Source organism: Apodemus sylvaticus, chromosome 10, assembly GCF_947179515.1.
Source record: "Apodemus sylvaticus chromosome 10, mApoSyl1.1, whole genome shotgun sequence".
NCBI classification, from domain to species: Eukaryota; Metazoa; Chordata; class Mammalia; order Rodentia; family Muridae; genus Apodemus; species Apodemus sylvaticus.
In genome coordinates this window covers 105,060,253-105,079,123 of record NC_067481.1, presented here as the reverse complement: position 1 = coordinate 105,079,123, position 18,871 = coordinate 105,060,253, and the positions used below count along the sequence as shown (strand labels likewise).

Below are 18,871 nucleotides of genomic sequence, written 5' to 3'. Positions count from 1 at the left end.
CCTGCCTGTTTTGCCTGGCTTGCTGTTAGCCCCCACACCTCCTGAGACCATCCCCTTTGCATTCCAAACCCTAGAGTCCACTGATTAGTCGGCTACTAGTTTGGAGAGCCTCGAAGCCCTGAGTAGGTAACTGTACAGCAGAGAGAAAGTGTTGAGCTCCGTTAGAGTCTTCAGAAACCTGAGGGAGGACTGGGGAGTGCAGCTGAGTTGGCAGGATCCCTGCCCACCGTGCACGACATTCGGCTTCACTCGGCAGCACTGTACAAACTGGGCCCAAGGGTACCTGCCTGCAGTTCTGGCACACAGGAAATGGAGACAGAAGATCAGAGCTTTGAGGTCTTCCTCAGTTTTATAGTGGCTTTGAGGCCAGCCTGGGATATGTGACACCTCATTTAAAAAAAAAAAAGGAAAAAAAAGAAAAGAAGGGTAAAGAGAGGAAAGAAAAGAGGGAGGATGGGGAGGGGGAGGACGGGGAGAGGGAGGGAGGACGGGGAGGGAGGGAAAGAAGAGACAGAGAAAGTTACTTGTCATGGAAAGAGTTTAACCAGACCATAGAAGTCTGTGAGTCTTAAACCCTTCAAGCTTTTCTTTTCTACTGAAGTCCTTGGCATTTTGGCTTTCAAATGGTCGTTAGCATCATCAAAACCACCTCTTTGCTTAGGAACTGGGTAAGAAAGGGAAGAGTCTGAGAGTTGACAGTCAGCAGGGAGCCAGGGTCCCAGCTCTAGCTCTGGCCTCTGTTTGACAGTGAGGTTTCTGTGGATGGGAAATGCCGGATCCCTTCCAGCACTGGGGTGAAAGACCAAGCTGCTGACGTCTGGCTTCTAGATCTCGCCAGGTCCTGGGACGCAGAGCTGCTGGCCTGGCCCTGCCTGGCCCTGTGCACACACTCAGTGTTATAGGAAAGACTCTTAGCTCTAAACATTGTAGAAATGGGTAGGGTTGGTTCTGATCATTATGGTGGGGAGCATGGCGGCAGGCAGGTGTGGCTCTGGAGCAGTAGTTAGCAGCCTACATCCTGATCCACAAGTTGGAGGCAGAAAGAGAAGGGGGAGGGGGAGGGGAAGAGAGGGAGAGAGGGAGAAGAGAAGAGAAGAGAAGAGAAGAGAAGAGAAGAGAAGAGAAGAGAAGAGAAGAGAAGGGCTTTTGGAACCTCAAAGCCCACCCCCAGGGGCACACCTCCTCTAACAAGGCTACACCTACCCCCCTCCTAAATAGTCTACTAACTGGGAACCAAACATTCAAATACAAGTCTATGGAGGCCACTGTTCTTCAAAACTACCACAGTCGGACAGGTATGCCGGCTATAATCCTCTTAAAAATCCCCAGGGATGTAGCTCAGTTTGTAGAGTGTGTGCCTGGTGTGCATGAAACCCTGGGTTTGGTCCCCAGTGCTAGAGAAAACTTGTCAATGTGTGTGTGTGTGTGTGTGTGTGTGTGTGAGTGTAGGGTGGGGGGGTCCATACCTGTAATCCTAGCACTTGGGAGGATCAGAAATTTAAGGTTATTCTCTGTTATGTTTAATGTGTTTGAGACCATCTTAGGGCATGTGAGACTGTGGAGAGATAGAATGAAATAGATGATAGATAGATAGATCTATTGATTGGTGGGAGGATGGGTGAATGATGATAGATGGATGGATGGATGGATGACAGATGATAGATAGATAGATGAGACAGAGGAAGGAGGGAGATGAGAGAAAAGAAAAATGTGTGAGGAAATGCCTTGAAGCCTTCAGATAGTGGGTTTCCAAGAATTTAACGTGCCCCCACTCCATTTCGGTTTTGTTTTTACCTTGATTTGTTGCAGGAGGCACCATAGCTCATTTGTGGAAGTCAGAGAAAAACTTGTGGGAGTCCGTTTTCTCCTTCACCGTGCAGGTCCTTAAGCTCTGCTGAAAGCACCTTTATCTGCTAAACCATCCTGTAGGTCCCCACCCCAAATCATTCCCAAAGTCTAGCAGAGATTTCAGGACCCCGGCTGAAGGCTGTCTGCTAACCACTGATGCCTGTGCCCTCTGGCATTGCTGGGCTCACGGCTTGCTTGGCATCTTCGTATCCAAGCAATCATTTACAATCCAAATTTACTCCTGATGTGTCTGTCAAAGTTTGGAGCTGGTTTGTCTTGTCCCAGCTGCCGAGGGCATCCTGCCCTATCATTCCCACCATTTCCCCCTGAGACAGGGTCTCTCTGGGATTGTAGTACTGGGATGAGAGCCAGCAAGTCACAGAGCTCCTCCAGGCTCTGCTCCTCTCTGCACAGGGGCACAGGGGCACGGGACCACTCCCAGGTTTTCCTGTGGGCCCTGAGGACTCGAGCTCAGGTCCTTGTTCTTATGTGTCGCGTGCTCCTGCCCACCGGACATCGTCCCTCCTCCCTCACCCCGCCGTGCCCACATTTAAGGGCTGGATAGGAAGACTGTGGTACAGGATCATCCATGTCCTGAGTTCCTGGCAAGGTTCCTGAGCCCTTCTCTCTTCACTTTCTGCTCCTGGGCTTGGGTGAAGTTGAAAAATATCCCACTACTGACTGACCCTCCTGCCCCAGTATTCCAGGCATTTTGCTGGAGAGTTTGTTTGGATCACGGCAGGCATCTCCTTGGAAACCCCTGGGTTTGTGCAAATCAGAAAACAATAAATTTTCAAGGTTGCACAAAGCTGGAGGAGGTTGACTGCCAGCTGGAGCTAAATCCACTCCTCTGTCCATATTAAACCTCAGTTCCTGGCCTCAGAGGCTTGTTCTGCTGTCACAAGACAAGATGCAGGCAGGGAGGTTTATGAGGCAGGCAGCTCTGCCACCCCACCCCCAAAGTCATCACCCTGGTCTGTGTCCCAGCTGGGAAGAGCAGCCCTCTCTTCTACCTAGTAAAGTTCTTTTGTCTGGGGCTGTGGAGATTGCTGCCTTCCGCACTGTTCAGTGCTGGTCAGTGTCCGCAGTGCCACGGTGGAACCTGGAACATTGTGCCTGCTCTGCTAGCACTCGTCTGCCACTCTGTCTGTCTGCTAGCATGCTTGCTGACAGACCTATTGGGGAGTGCTGAGTGGTTCTTTCTCCTGGGAACAGGAAGAAAGCAGAGGCTCCTTAGCCTTGTCACTGTGGCCAAGGTGCAGCTGGAGAAACTGAGGCTGGGAGAAGTTCAGGATTTTCCAGAGACCACACATAGCAGAGGGAGTGCCTATTTGGGGATAGTATGTCAGCTCCAAGGCCTGGCTTCTAGAAGGTTCATTTGGATTTTGCTGGGTAGGCAAGCTGTAGTTGTGATGATCCCAGCCTCACCACCTTGTTCCCTTCCCTGCTTCACTTCTCAGCTGTCCTCTTACTCTTCCTGCCTCTGTCCTTACCACGATGCTGTGAGTCCTGTTCCCAGCCATGTCCCTCTGTCTTGCAAACTTAACCTGAGACTGGCCTCAAACCACATACCAGCCCCGGTTATTGTCCTTGAGCATGCAGGAAAGTCACCTGAGAGCCTTGTTAGTAGAGCCAGACACCAGGTCTAGACTAGAACAAGACCCTCTCTCTCTCCAGAAAGTTCTCAGACTTCAATGGTCGCTGGCCCAGATTTTGAGTAGCAAGGGCAAAAGCTATGTCTCAACCTGTGTGGGTCATGACCTCTTTGCAAACCTCTTTCTCCAAAATAGTTACATTATGATTCATAACAGTAGCAAAATTGTAGTTATGAAGTAGCAACAAAAATAATTTTATGGAGGGACAGAGAGGGTGTGGGGGTTACCACAGTATGAGGCGCTGTATTAAAGGGTCTCAGGATTAGGTTGAAAAACCACGGCTCAAGAGCAGCTGATCTTTGAATCCCAGAAGCCTAAGGAGTAGCAGCTTTGTAGAACTAAGGGGTCATGACTCAGTTTGTGATGGTTTGTAGAGAGTTACAAACTAATAGGCCTAGGGCTAAATTTGGCCCTTACCTGGTTGTATAAGTAAAGTTTTATTACAACACAGCCACACCCATCTCCACATAGTCTGGCAGCCCTCCTACTACAAATACCAAGTTGAGTCATCTGGAAGAGATTTATAAAGAATAGCAGATATGGTGATGCAAACAGTATGCATTGGTACTTGGAAGACTGTGGCAGGAGGAGCATACTGAGTTCTAGGCCAGCCTAGGCTACAGAGTTGAGATGCTGTCTCAAAAGAGAAAGGCTAGAGAGATGGCTCAGTGGGTAAAAACACTCCCTCGGTAAGCCCAACAGGCTGAGTTCAATTTTGAGATCGCACAATGGGACTAGAGAACTGACTCCCAGAAGTTGTCTTCTGACTTTCCTGTTGATTTGTACCATGGTTCACACCAGCCTTGCCCCAGTCCCCATAAATAAAATTTAAAAGGAAGAGAAAACACAAAAATCCCTTTAAAGAATTATAGGAAAACACAACCAAACAGGTGAAGGAATTAAACAAAACCATCCACGATCTAAAAATGGAAATAGAAACAATAAAGAAATCACAAAGGGAGACAACCCTGGAGACAGAAAACCTAGGAAAGAGACCAGGAGTCATAGATACAAGCATCATCAACAGAATACAAGAGATAGAGGAGAGAATCTCAGGTGCAGAAGATACCATAGAAAACATTGACACAATAGTCAAAGAAAATGCAAAATGCAAAAAACTCCTAACCCAAAACATCCAGGAAATTCAGGACACAATGAGAAGACCAAAACCTAAGGATAATAGGTGTAGAAGAGAGCAAAGATTCCCAACTTAAAGGGCCAGTAAATATCTTCAATAAAATTATAGAAGAAACTTGCCTAACCTAAATAAAGAAGCCATACAAGAAGCCTACAGAACTCTAAATAGAGTGGACCAGAAAAGAAATTCCTCCTGACACATAATAGTCAAAACACCAAATGCACAAAACAAAGAAATAATATTAAAAGCAGTAAGGGAAAAAAAGTCAAATAACATTTAAAGGCAGACCTATCAGAATTACACCAGACTTCTCACCAGAGATGATGAAAGCTAGAAGATCCTGGGCAGACCTCATACAGACCCTAAGAGAACACAAATGCCAGCCCAGACTACTATACCCAGCAAAACTCTCAATCGCCATAGATGGAGAAACCAAGTTATTCCATAACAAAAATAAATTTACACAATATCTTTCTACAAATCCAGCTGTACAAAGGATAATAGATGGAAAACTCCAACACAAGGAAAACTATACCCTAGAAAAAGCAAGAAAGTAATCTTCTTTCAACAAACCCAAAAGAAGATAGCCACACAAACATAAAAATAACATAAAAAATATCAGGAAGCAACAATCACTATTCCTTAATATCTCTTAACATCAATGGACTCAATTCCCCAATAAAAAGACATAGAATAACAGACTGGATACATAAACAAGACCCAACATTTTCCTGCATACAGGAAATGCACCACAATGTCAAAGACAGACACTGCCTCAGAGTAAAGGACTGGAAAATAATTTTCTAAGCAAATGGGCCCAAGAAACAAGCCAGAGTAGCTCTTCTAATATTGAATAAAAACAACTTTTTAACAAAAGTTATCAAAAAGGATAAGGAAGGACACTTCATACTCATCAAAGGAAAAAATCTTCCAAGAAGAACTCTCAATTTTAAATATTTATGCTCCAAATGCAAGGTTACCTGCATTCATAAAAGAAACTTTAGTAAAACTCAAAGTATACACTGCACCTCACACAATAATAGTGGGGGACTTCAACACCCCACTCTCATCAATGACAGATCATGGAAACACACACTAAACAGAGACACACTGAAACTAACAAAAGTTATGGATCAAATGGATTTAACAAATATCTATAGAACAGTTCATCCTAAAACAAAAGAATATACCATCTTTTCAGCACCTCATGGTACCTTCTCCAAAATTGATCATATAATCAGTCACAAAACAGGCCTCAACAGATACAAGAAGATTGAAATAATCCCATGCCTCCTATCAGATCACCATGGACTAAGGCTGGTCTTCAAAAACAACAACAACAACAGAGAGAGCCCACATACACACGGAAGATGAACAATGCCCTTCTCAGTGATAACTTGGTCAAGGAAGAAATGAAGAAAAAAATGATAGACTGTTTTTTAGAATTTAATGAAAACGAAGCCACAACATACTCAGACTTATAGGACACTGTGAAAGCAGTGCTAAGAGGAAAACTCAGCTCTGAATGCCTCCAAAAAGAAAATGGAAAGAACACACACTAGCAGCTTAACAGCTTACCTGAAAGCTCTAGAACAGAAAGAAGGAAATACACCCAAGAGGAGTAGATGTCAGGAAATAATCACTCAGAGCTGAAATCAACCAAGTAGAAACAAAAAGAACTATACAAAGAATCAACAAAACCAGGAGCTGGTTCTTTGAGAAAATCAACAAGATAGATGAAGCCTTAGCCGGACTAACCAGAGAGCACAGAGACAGTATCCAAAGTAACAAAATCAGAAATGAAAAGGGAGACATAACAGAAACTGAGGATACTCAAAAACTCATCAGATCCTACTACAAAAGCCTGTAGTCAACATAACTGGAAAATCTGGATGAAATGGACAATTTTCTAGACAGATGCCAAATGCCAAAGTTAAATCAGGATCAGATAAACCATCTAAATAGTCCTATAACCCCTAATGAAATAGAAGCAGTTATTTATAGTCTCCCAACCAAAAAAAGGCCCAGGAACAGATGGGTTTAGTGCAGAATTCTATCAGACATTCAATGAAGACCTAATACCAATACTCTTCAAATTATTCCACAAAATAGAAACAGAAGGAACACTCCTCAATACATTCTATGAAACCATAGTTACGCTGAATATATTCTCCCTTGGAGATGGAATGGTTTCTGTCTAATCAGGAACTTTTTACAATTTCCTTTCAAGGAGGACTTCATATGAGATTTTCTTCTACTTCTATCATATTTAACGTTCCAAATAGATTTTAAAAACTGAAAGAAAAAAGAATCAACCATCTTATTCATTCCTCCTAGCAACACCTTAGTGGGTTGTTGTAATTCTGCCAGTCCAGCAAATGAAAGAAAATGCATCTGGCAACTAGGAAGGGCTCTACAGATGTGGAGTAGAGATTGCATCAGGCTCAGAGAGGCTGGGAAACTCACAAGGTCACACAGCAAATAAGAACAGTGGGTGAGGTATGAAGCATGTGTGACTCCAATGCTATGCAGTTTTCGGGAGTGATCTGTCCTCTGATGCCCAGCGCTGGGGAGGCTTCAGACACACCCTGCCGGGCTCCTTATTTTAAGTGGCAGGCACCCTGCCTTATGGGGGTGCAGAGGAGTGAAGAAGGAATTCTCTCTCTCATGCCACCCTTTTCCAACCGAGTTGCCACTCCCAGCCAGGGCAGAGAAATCTTGGCAGCTGCCTGATCCAGTGTGCCAAGACTCCTCCCATGGGGTGACCCCCTGGGCCCAATCCCCAGAGGTCCCGCCCAGCCTCTGGGATGAGCCCAACTGTGTGTGCCCTGGAGCCTGTTTCCCTAGCTTTGTGGGAACAGAAAGATGAACATTCCAGGGGAACCCCTCAGAGTCTGGGCCAAAATGCCAGGCAGCCGTGTGTGTGTGTGTGCCCTTGCTCGAGTGTGTAGTATAACAAGGCAGGGCATTAGTCTGGAGAGGGAAGTGTTCTCTCCAGAGGGTATCCGCCTCTGCTCTGAGTGACTGTGAACTTGAGTAAGGCCTTGTCACATCTGTGTCTCAAAGAAAGGGACTCACACATTGGCCAAAGCTCTGAAGCGTTGTTTAATGAGGTACAACCGAAGCTGCCTAGGCACATTAGCCACGGCCTGAGGAGCTGGATGAAGGGAGCTTGCCTGCATCTGAGAAGGCATCCCTTGAGCAGGGGAACAACTCCTGGCAGGGCCCTGTGGGCAATAAACGCCGGCTTGAGTTTTCTTCTTTGTTCTGGTTGAGAACAGCTTTCAGAGCTTAGTGCAATCAGGACCTGGATTGGGATGCTCTGGAGCGCTGAGATTGCAGGATGTGCACCACCATGCCTTGCAACCTGTTGCACTTGTTACCAGTGTGGGAATATCACCGCTCTGGGAACAGGTCAGGGTAGCCTTGAAGGAGGCAGAGTGTTTGTGGCACATGTACGCATGTCACACACATTCAGTAAGAACTCGGAACTGGAGGCTCTGCACGCAGGAGCTTGTGAAAGGCTCTCCTCTCTGGAGGCCTCCTGGGTTCCCTGCTTCCTGCCCAGGGTTCCTGGAGAGTCTGAGCCACAGGAGAAAGAGCACAACTCTGGGGCTGGGGCTGGGGCTGGGGCTGGGGCTGGGGCTGGAGGTCCAGTTTCAAATTCATCTGTACATTTCTCCCAGGAGCTTGGTCGCCTGGGGTGGGGCCGGTTCCCTTGTGGGGAGCGCCTATGGGTTCCCATGCACAGATATTAAACAACCGTACCCCGCTTGGGACTGCTTGCTGGGACAGCCTGGGCTTAACTCCACATCCCCACCTGCAACGAAGCAATGAACTCAGCCCCTTCCTCTCGGTTTACCTCTCTCTCTCTCTCTCTCTCTCTCTCTCTCTCTCACACACACACACACACACACACACACACACACACATACACACACACACACTGTGGTTCTGTACTTCTAAGACAAACAGGGGATTCTGTGACCAAGTCACCAAGGGCTCTGAGAAGTCTCCCACCCAGAGTCAGAACCTCAGGGGGCAGAGCCAAAGAATCTCCGGAACATTGACTTTTGCTGTTTAGATAGTATTTCCCCCCTTAAACTGCAGATTCTTTTTAAAGGGAAACTTTCATTTATATGTGTTTTATTTTGTGTGTATGCGTGTGTGCATGGGATGGTGCGTGTGTAGAGATCAGAGGACTTGGAGAGCGAGTTCCCTTTGTCCACCGTGAGAGTCTCGGGGCTAGAACTGAAGCCATCATCAGGCACAGTGGCAAGTGCTTTTACCCACCAATCATTTAATTAATTGATTAATTAATTTTGAGTTGCGGGCTCCTGTGGCCCAGGTTAGCCTCACTGAGGATAGCCTTGTACTCCTATTCTCCTCCTTCTACCTCTGGAATGCCGGCATGACAGAAATGCGCCACAACACCCAACTGAAAGAAACTCTTAGAACTGGGAGCTTTCTGTTTTTCCCTTTGGTCCTGATGAGGAGGATGAGTTTATCGTTTGTGCGAGCTCTTGGCACACACTGTTCATGGCTCCCATCTTTACGCGCTCTGCATTCGTGGACACCGGTTTTGATGATTGCTTTGTGGCTCTTGATTTAATGTGCCATTACAAACACACATGATATCTGCTTGGCTTGGTAATGGCCTCACAGGGGATCGGGCTGCTGTGCTTTGTCATCTGTCTCTGTGTTGACGCACGCCCGTGTTGAAGCTCCTGCTCCCCAGGAGGGCCCACCCAGAATCTCTCCTGCTCAGGGTGATGGCCCTGATGGTGCAGGAAGGCCCAGGCCTTGGCAGCGCACGCTGTTTGTTGTTTGTCCTGCAGCCTATCAGGATCATGGTCCACAGTCTTTCAGAGACTGCATCTCCCACTGGGCATTCTGGAGAGTCGTGGGCTTTCAGGGCTCCCAGGGGCTGGATCTCAGTGGGACTTGGGGGGCTTTCAGTCTCCTTTTGGACGGAGACAACCCTGGCTCTGAGTGACAGGCTAGATAAGAGACTGTGGGGAGGAGGGAACTTTTTTTTTTTTTTGGCAGCAGGAACACCCTCCTGGACCTGCGCCTGGGCAGATGTGCCGTGGGTGTGAATCATTACTGGGCCATAGCAGAAGGTTCTGGAAACCCCCAGTGTTTTGGAAAACCCACAGACAGGTCTGATCAAGATGTGCAGCAAGGAGGGGGAAAGGAGTGTGGTGGACTGAGCCACTGAGGGCTCCAGCCGGGGCCTGGGGAAGACAGGGCGAAACTGGAGGAAAGCAATTCCACACACTCTGGTCCTCACCCCCTTGTCCCTGTGTCACCACAGATGTAAGTCCGTCCAGCTCCATCCCTGCCTTATTTATGTACACATGAAAAGGAGTCTCAGATTCCCTCACTTTACCATACCCATCTGCACAGCTAACTACTGTGCACCTCAGTTTATAAATAGAGTCACCTCAATCTTCAATAATTTAGAAGTAACAGTTTATGGGCCAGGTATCCCAGCTCTCTGAAGGCTGAGGCAGGAGGACTCTCTTGAGTTTGAGGGAAGCCTGGGCTATATATAATGAGGTTGTCTTAAAAAAAAATCAGGAAGACCTGCAGAGCGGCATGCACATGCCTGCATCCAGCATTCCAGAGGTGATGAAGGAGGTCGGTGAACCAGAGGCTTACCTTGGCGGTATATAAAAAAATAGTGAAGAAGGAATCTCTGCAGCAAGTCTAGACTTTGAGACCCACTGTCATTCATTTAGTCCATGTACTGGGTGGGCTTCTTGAATCTAGCAAATGAAAACACAGGACAGCCTGTTATACATGAGCATCAGAGTCTGTCGTTTTTGAGTTTCAGCATGTGCTATGCTGTAACTGAGGTATGTCTTGGGTCGTTTGGGCTGTTATAGATAGCATGGACTGGATACTTTCTAAACAGTGGATTTGACTTAGGTGCAGTGGCACATGCTTGTATTCCCAGATTTTTGGAGGCTAAAACTGGAGGGCTACATATAGGCTCCAAGCTAGCCCAGGGTACACCGTGAGACTATTTAAAAAAAAAAAAAAAAACAGACAAACAAAATCACACCCAAACAATAAAAGTCAAGTTTGGGAAGCTGGAGATCTCCAGTATCAGAGAGACCCCTGGATTAGAAAATTGATTTCTTGCTTCTTGCATGATGAAATGGTCCCCACATCATGACCTAGTCTATTTCCAAATGTCTCACTGTCACTAGCCATCATACCAAGTGAGGATTTCCATATACATACATACATACATACATACATACATACATACACTTTGGAGAGTGTTGGCACTCGGTGACTCTGGGATTCAGATGTAACCAGGTGTCCTGTGGTTTAGCTGGTCACTCTTCTGATAAAGTTGACCCCTACTCTTGGTCCCTTCTGTCCCTCTATTCCCCCCAGTCTGGGTGACGGGACGTTCCCAGCAGTATTTTACTAATGATTTCTCTGGCTTTTCTGCTCCTCACTCACTAGACTGTCAAAGTAGGAATAATAAACAGCTCTTTTATGAGTTGAGTCTAATTTCAACTTGGTGGCACACAAAGCCAACATCTATTTACAGTAAAACTGAATCGAGCAGGGTCAAACAATGTCGTGGTTGAGCCTAGTGGTGTGTTTTTTTCTTCAAGCATTCTTGAATCTTGGGATATGTGAAACTGAACTCTTTGTGGTGATGGATAATTGCAGAAGATTCTGGCAATAAAGCCATCATGGAGAGCATTACTTTTAGGCTTGGCAGGAATAGAACATGTGCATCTTTGGTACCGGGTAATTCCAGGGCTGGAGTGGGTATCAGCACAACTATCTACAAAGAGCCTTCTCTCGGAGGGCACAGCTCTCAGGCCCAGGCTGCATGCCTGAGGGTGGAGAGTGCTTATTGCTATCCATGTGGTGTGGAAATTCCAGGCACTATCTTCCCTCAACCCCAGGCAAGGTTAGGGATGGCCAGGGGCAAGGCCAGTCCCCTGCGGTAACAACAGACCAGCCTCGAGTGCCTATTCCTTACTGACATGCTTGTTATATTATTTTTATTTGTGCATTAATTTTTGAGGTAAGGTCTCATGTAGCTCAAGCTAGTCTCAGGATGTCCTTGTACTTTAACAGTAGTTAAGGATGGCCTTGAACTTCTGAGATCCTTGCCTCCATCTCCTGAGGGCTTGGGTTACAGGAGTGTGCTGTTACTAGGGATGGAAGCCGGGACTTTGCACATACTTTTCCAGTTCTTTTATTTTTTTTATTATGGAAAATTTTAAACACATAAAAGCTTAGAGCCGGGCAGCGGTGGTGCACGCCTTTAATCCCAGCACTTGGCAGGCAGATTTCTGAGTTCCAGGCCAGCCTGGTCTATAGAGTAAGTTCCAGGACAGTCAGGGCTACACATAGAAACCCTGTCTCAAAAAAAAAAAAAGTATAAAAAGACACACGATGACTCCCACGTCCCAAGGACAAATGTTAGCTTGTCACGGATCTGTTCCTGTTTGACCTTTCTGTCATTTCCTCACTCTGCCACTGAGCCACAGCCCAGTCTTTCACCTGCTTCTCTACTGAGGTCTGATAAAAAAAAAAAAAAGTACATACAGCCCAATGAATTTTAACGAGATTTCCCAGCACACCTCTGAAATCTCTACCCACATCAAGATATAGAACATTTCTCATCCCAGTGGGCTCCCTCCTGCCTCTGCTGGATTCACATTTCCTAGAATAGAACAATGGCAGCATTATATGGGGAAATTAATTTCTATGAATAGATGTTAGATAACATCCTCTAACACACACACAACCACACACCACACACTCACACACACACTCACACAACCACAAGCACACACATATACACATTCACACACTCACATACAACCACACACACACAACCACATGCACACACTCAAACACTCATATACACATTCACACACTCACACACAACCACATACACACCATACACCACATATCCTCAAACATTTATATACATACTCATATACACATACACTCACACACACCACACACAACCATATACACACCACACACTCACAAACAGATGCTTACATACAGAGATACACTCACACACAGCTATACACAAACTCACCACACATGGACACACATACAAAACCAAACACACACTCACACACCTTTTCTCCCTTCCTTCTCTCCTGTCTTCCTTTTCTTTTCCTTTTCCATTTTCTTTTCCCTTTCTTCCCACTAAACAATGATTGGCTTCCTCAAGCAGAGTTTCAAAACCCAAAATTAGTCTTAATGCTGGCTCAGCCACAGCAGTCAGTGTCATGGTGACAAGCAGGAGTGATAGCAGTTTCCCCACTCCCTGTCCCACAGGTGTTCAGGGTTGGGGAAAGGCTAGACTAGAGGCCCCTGAAGTGACTTCTGTTCCCTGCCTTCCCCACGAGGAGGAAGTGAGAAACATCTGGCAGGCTGTGACAGTCTCCTCATTTCCACAGATACTGCAGGAGATCTTCCAGGCAGAGAACACCATCATGTTGCTGGAGAGGGCCATTGTAGCCAAGGAATGCCCACTGAAGGTGGCCCAGACCAGGCTAGCGTGCAGGACCCGAAGGCCCAACGTGGAGCTCTGCAGGGATGTGCCGCAGTTCAGGTGAGCTGGGGTGGGGAGGACGACTGGGGTGCAGGAAGAGAAGGGTGGCTATCAGAGGCTCCACCGTTGCTAGAGCTGTAGGAATCGAGCCTGGGCTCTTCCTGGCAGCTGCAACAAGCTACGTCTGTCTACTCGTCCTAAACAGGCCAATTAGATTTATGCAGTGTGGCCACATTGGGGGGAGGCATTCTACAGAGCTCCAACACTCCGGTGCCTCCTCAGACCCTCACATGGGATCCAGTAAAGGACAAGAGGCCTGCACAGCAGCCCTGGTCTCATGGTGTGGTCTCACCCATCATTACCTGAGCTCCTGTCGCTCCTGCAAGGTGGTCTGATAGATTATTAGAACTTGGCGACGTCTCCTGACTGCTGTCTTCAGCCCTTTCCTTTCCATCATGAGACCCTGGGGGCTGGGATGGGAGAGAACTTCAGTTCCTTGGGAAATATAGTTTCAATCGTGTGGTAGCCAACATGAGGAACACGGTGTCTCTTCAGAGTATTTTTTCAGCCCTGCCTGGATGGTCACAGCAGGGACACTGCATCTGAGAATCAGACCCTGAATGACTCAGGACACGCAGTCCCAGAGCTCAGCTGTGTACTGGACTGGAGGTCTGCAGCTCCGGGTTACACCCTATCTCTCTAGAGCTCCCCATCCCTCAACACCACATCTCTGCTCAGGAAGCTTCCTCTGAAAGGCCCAGGAGACCTTAGCAGTAGGGACAGACAGTGCTGGCCCCTCCATTGCTTCAGCATCTCTCACCACAGGATCTGATGGAAGAAGAGGCGCCTGCTTATGTCCCTGTTCATCTCCTAGCCTCTCCACGCAAAGAGCCCAAGTCATTCCTAGATCCCGCCTACCGTGCTGGCTAAGTGGACGTGCTTCCGAGAGTGGCTGCAAAGCTTATAGGCAGGGATGGGTCCTGCCTCTCTCTGGTGTCTAGTGGCTGCCACAATCCTCGCTTTGTCGACCATCATTCTATTCTTGGCCTCTTTTTCTTTGGTTCCTGCTGGCTTCACTGCTTCCTTTTCTGTTCATGTGGAACTGAGCATCGAGCACAGGGCCCTACACATGTGAGGCAAACCCTCTACCAACTGACCCTCATCCTCATCCTCTTAAATGTAACTTAAATTGAATGGGGATGGAGATATAGCTCGATTGGTAAGCTGCTTGCCTAGCATGAAGGATGAGGTACTGAGTTGGTTCCTAGCACCTCAGAAACTGCACAGAAGCACAGACTCAGAGAAGCACACAGCAGGTAGAGGAAGGAGGAATAGACGTTCAGGGTCATCCTTGGCTACACGGAGTTTGAGGCCAGCCTAGGCTACATAAGACTTTGCCCTTTAAAAGTTTTTTAAGATCTAATTTAAAAGATAGACTATGAATTGGGTGAACAGGGCTTTTTAAAATATCAGTTTCTGAACCAAGAGGCCACATTTCAGGAGCTCTTCAGCTGCATGTAGCTCCCGGGTTTCTCATCTGCAGACAGCATGGCCAATGCAGAGTCCCACTTGGCACTGCTGTGGTACAACGTTTCCTCCTTGGTGCCACATGGCCTGCTTAATCTTACCTCTTTTTTCTTTACTCCAAAGTTCCCTACCATAGACCTTCCAGGATTTTGGGAAATTCTGCAGAGGCAGGGTACGGTGTGAGACAATATGGCACTGGCCTCAGATTCCCCTCCCCATCGTCTCTGAGGTACACACTCCACTCCATGGGTCTCTCTGCTGTGATGCATTCCTCAGTCCCTCTGAGGCAGTAATGGCTGTGGCCTGTGGGAGGGGCTGAGGCAGTTGACCAATGGCTGTGGCCTGTGGGAGGGGCTCTCTTCCAGGCGTGGCTTCCGTTGGTGGGGAGCCATTATTCTCTGAGGATTGAACCTGTGAGTCGAGAGGGACTAACACAGTATGCATGGATGTGTGCTCCTGATGGAAGAGACCTGAGCGGAAGTCACCGTAGCCTGATCTCACAGGTCATGAGGCTGATTCCTGTGTCACCTGCAGAGACCGACCGTGATTTCTAAGTAGCCAACACTCATTTAAAGTGCGCCTGACAGAGCAGGACCCATGCCTATGGTCTCAGCCCTTGGGATGTGAAGGAAGGAGAGCAAGGGGGTCAAGTTGCTCACCTTGGCTATATTGAGAGAATTGAGGTTGTTCTGAACTGTGTGGGGCAAGGAAGGGAAAGGGAAGGAGAAAAATGGGTTGGGGTGGGGGAATGACAAGGCCAGAAAGGGCGAAGGCCAGACAAAACAAGTCACATGACAGGCCAGGCGCGTTTGAGTGGCTTGGGCGGAACAGCTCGAGCACCAGAGTTGGAGACAATGTGACCATGGCCAGCACAGTGACACCATCTCAGAGACAAACAGAACAGAATAAGTCATTCCTTTGGGTTATGGCCTAATAGTTTTTCACAGAGTGACTACGTCAGTTTGTCTTTCCCCCTTCTGGGCTGTAGGCACTTGGTGTGAACACCCTTCTTCAGTTCAGCTTAGAGAAGCAGGGCTGGGACTGCCGGCCCTGGGGGCAAGCCGGTAGTTAGCTTATTGACAGACTCAGCTCTCTGTACCATTTGTCTCCTCCTTCATGCTTTGTCAGCCTTGGTGACATGAGCACCTCCCAGAGGAGCTCATCCACCTGTGCTCCCCTCTAGGGCTGGGGACTGCACTGCAGTGGCCACGCCAACACTACCAGCCATACAGTGGGTGGCTGTGCTGAGAGTCAAGGAGGTTTCTCTTTGTCCCGCCCCAGGCTCGTGAATGAAGTCTTCACCATAGATGACACCCTACAGACGCTCAAGCTAAGGCTTCGGGAGACACAAGACACGTTGCAGCTGCTAGTGATGACCAAGTCCCGGCTGGAGCACGAGCTGGCCATCAAAGCCAACACCTTGTGTATTGACAAGGACAAATGCATGCGCATGCGCAAATCCTTTCCCAGCACGCCCCGCCTGACCGGCTACACCTGCTCTACCATCGGCTCAGGCCCTTACGCCAGCCACGCCCCTCGTGTCAGCTCGGGCCCCGGTGGTGGATCCTCCTCTTGCAGTGGCTCAGCGCTTTGTAGAGGCCCCGCCTCATGCGGGGGCGGGACCTCGTGCGGAGGCGGGGCCTCGTGCGGGGGCGGGGCCTCTTGCGGAGGCGGGGCCTCTTGCGGGGGTTCCACCGCTCCTTGTGGTAGCTCCGCGCTCTGTTCCCACTCTGTGTCCGGTTCCTGCCATGGCTCCTGCTTTGCACCTGTGTGTTAAATGGCATACATAACGCTGGAAAAGACTGAAAAGAAAATAAAAGAGTCGTTTTCTCCCCTTTCTGTCTTCAGGAAAATGTGAAGATACAGAAGCGAAGTAAAAGCTCACTGAGCTAATTCCAGGGTGGGAAAGCTCGGTGGGAGGTCCTGGGAGATAGGACAGGATTCCTATCCAAGTACAGAGCCTGGTACCTGGGACACCCCAGGTACACAGGAAGCTTCCTTTCTCCTCTCTCTTCTCTCTCTGTTTTCTTATCTTTCCTCTCCTGACTCTGTGGTGACTTACTTATCTAGCACACTTAAAAGATACCGGGGTCATTTCCCAGTCATTTCAGATTTATGGACTAGTGCAATGGCTAAGCTGGTAAGTCTTTGTTGACTCTGCGAAATTCATAGCCAGGACCCATATTAAATCGTTAGATGAGGAGGTGCACATCTCTATAACCAGCTCTCATACAGCTAGAAGGGAGGCAGAACCAGGATTGCCAGGAAGCTCGCGGGCCTGCTAGCCTGGAGCAAGCTGTGCTGGGCAACAGAGAAAGAAGTGGCTCAGCAGCTAAGAACGCTTATTGTTCTTGTAGAGGATTGAAGTGTGATTCCCAGCACCCACATGGTGTGTCACAGCTGTCTATAAATCCTCGTGGGGCTGCTCACCCAGTGTACCTGAATTTTCTTTTTCTTGAGACAGAATCTCATTGTGTAGCCTGGGCTAATCTTGAACTGACAGATTCTTCTGCCGCTGCCTCCCAGGTGCTGAGACTAAAGACTGTACCACCACACTCAGCTCGCAGATCACTGGCATCGTACATATTATAGAGAATTTGCCAAAATTAAGAGGTTTAATATTCACACATTTCTGTCAACTAAACCCCAGAGCTCATTAGATCCCACCATTTTTTCTGTCCACTTCCTCTTTCTGGTTCAGAATCCCACTGGGTTAAAATGGATTGCTCATCTTTTTTTTTTTTTTTTAATTTTTATTGTTTTGTTCTATGAGATATAGGGATATAGGGGTCTTGATATCTGGCCCTTGCTAGACTCAAACTTTGTTGATCCAGTCTCTGCCTCCCAAGTGCTGGTGTGTGTGTGTGTGTGTGTGTGTGTATGTGTGTGTAGGATAGAGGGTGACTTTGTGGAGGCCATTTTCTCATTCCACCCTTTATGAGCCCTGGAGACAGAACTCAGGTCACCAGACTTGCCTAGCAAGCGCCTTTACCCTTTGGGCCATCTGGCTAGCCTGAGTTTCTGCATACACTTACAATCCATCTGAAGGGAAGCTTCCTCCCTTTGGCTCCCCTAAGGAATTCTTTCTGAAATTTAGCATAGCAGTGTGGACGTGTGTTTATGCCTTGGGTTTCAGTCTGATGCTATGTCCTATAGACTGTTGCTCTAAAGAACCCTTTAGTGCCGTGGTTCCCAACCCGTGGGTGGAGACCCTTTTGGCAAACCTTTATCTCCAAAAATGTTTACATTGCAACTCATAACAGTAGCAAAAATGCAGTTATGAAGTAGCAACAAAACTAATTTTATGGTTGGGGTCACCAGAGCATGAGGAACAGTGTTAGGAAGGTGGAAAGCGACTGTTTTGTGGGTGGTGGAGTAGAAATGCCAGCTTGCATGCTTCTGCGGGACAATTTTGAGAAATCGGTGTTTGGGAGGTTTTGGATGAACTTGGAAAAAAAACAAGAAGAGGAATCGGGGTACCTGAGACTTTAGTCATCTCTGGATCTCAGCCCCTACATGCAGTGGTGTGTCATAAACACTTCATTCAGTCAAAGCAAGAGCTCGCATCAGTGTATACAGATGTATAGGACTGACCCCGTCCTGCATTTGGTAGGCAGCTAACACCTGAGGGTGAGATATGTGGTTGCATTGAGGGTGGGAAGAGTGAACCCCAGACCCAACTGCCAAATACAGCAGCAGAAGGCCCAGATGATGGTGGACTACCCCAATGTGTGTGTGTGTGTGTGTGTGTGTGTGTGTGTGTGAGAGAGAGAGAGAGAGAGAGAGAGAGAGAGAGAGAGAGAGCATTTCCCTGAAGACCAGAGCTGGTGCTAGGACTTTAGGAGATTTCGGAGAGAGAAAAGTGAAGCTCATGGTATGGGGACTAAGACCATGTGATGGGTTTTTCAGAACCCATCACATCCCTTGCTGGCATTTGAATAATGAAGGCTGCGTTTAGATGCATATACATTCGCATTTGGCTTTTTTTTTTTTATGGAACTGATTGTGGTGACCCATGTACTCAGGAGGCAGAGGCAGGCAGGTTTCTGTGTCAGCCTGGTTCATGTAGCAAATTCCTGGCTTTCCAGGCCTATACGGTCCTACCTCAGGGCGGGGGTGGGGGTGGGGGAGGGGGCTTGGGGGGGAGAA

The 18,871-nt window shown here is 47.8% G+C and overlaps 1 protein-coding gene across 1 annotated transcript in view; it reads left to right on the top strand.

The window, feature by feature from the left end:
• Tekt5 (tektin 5) overlaps positions 1-16,519 on the top strand; it is a 37,109-nt gene extending 20,590 nt beyond the window's left edge. Inside the window, exons 6-7 of the mRNA XM_052195454.1 lie at positions 13,101-13,255; positions 16,004-16,519. Coding sequence (XP_052051414.1) covers positions 13,101-13,255; positions 16,004-16,499 — 651 coding nt within the window. The 3' untranslated portion in view covers positions 16,500-16,519. The remainder of the gene's footprint in view (positions 1-13,100; positions 13,256-16,003) is intronic.
• Positions 16,520-18,871: the final 2,352 nt, after the last annotated feature.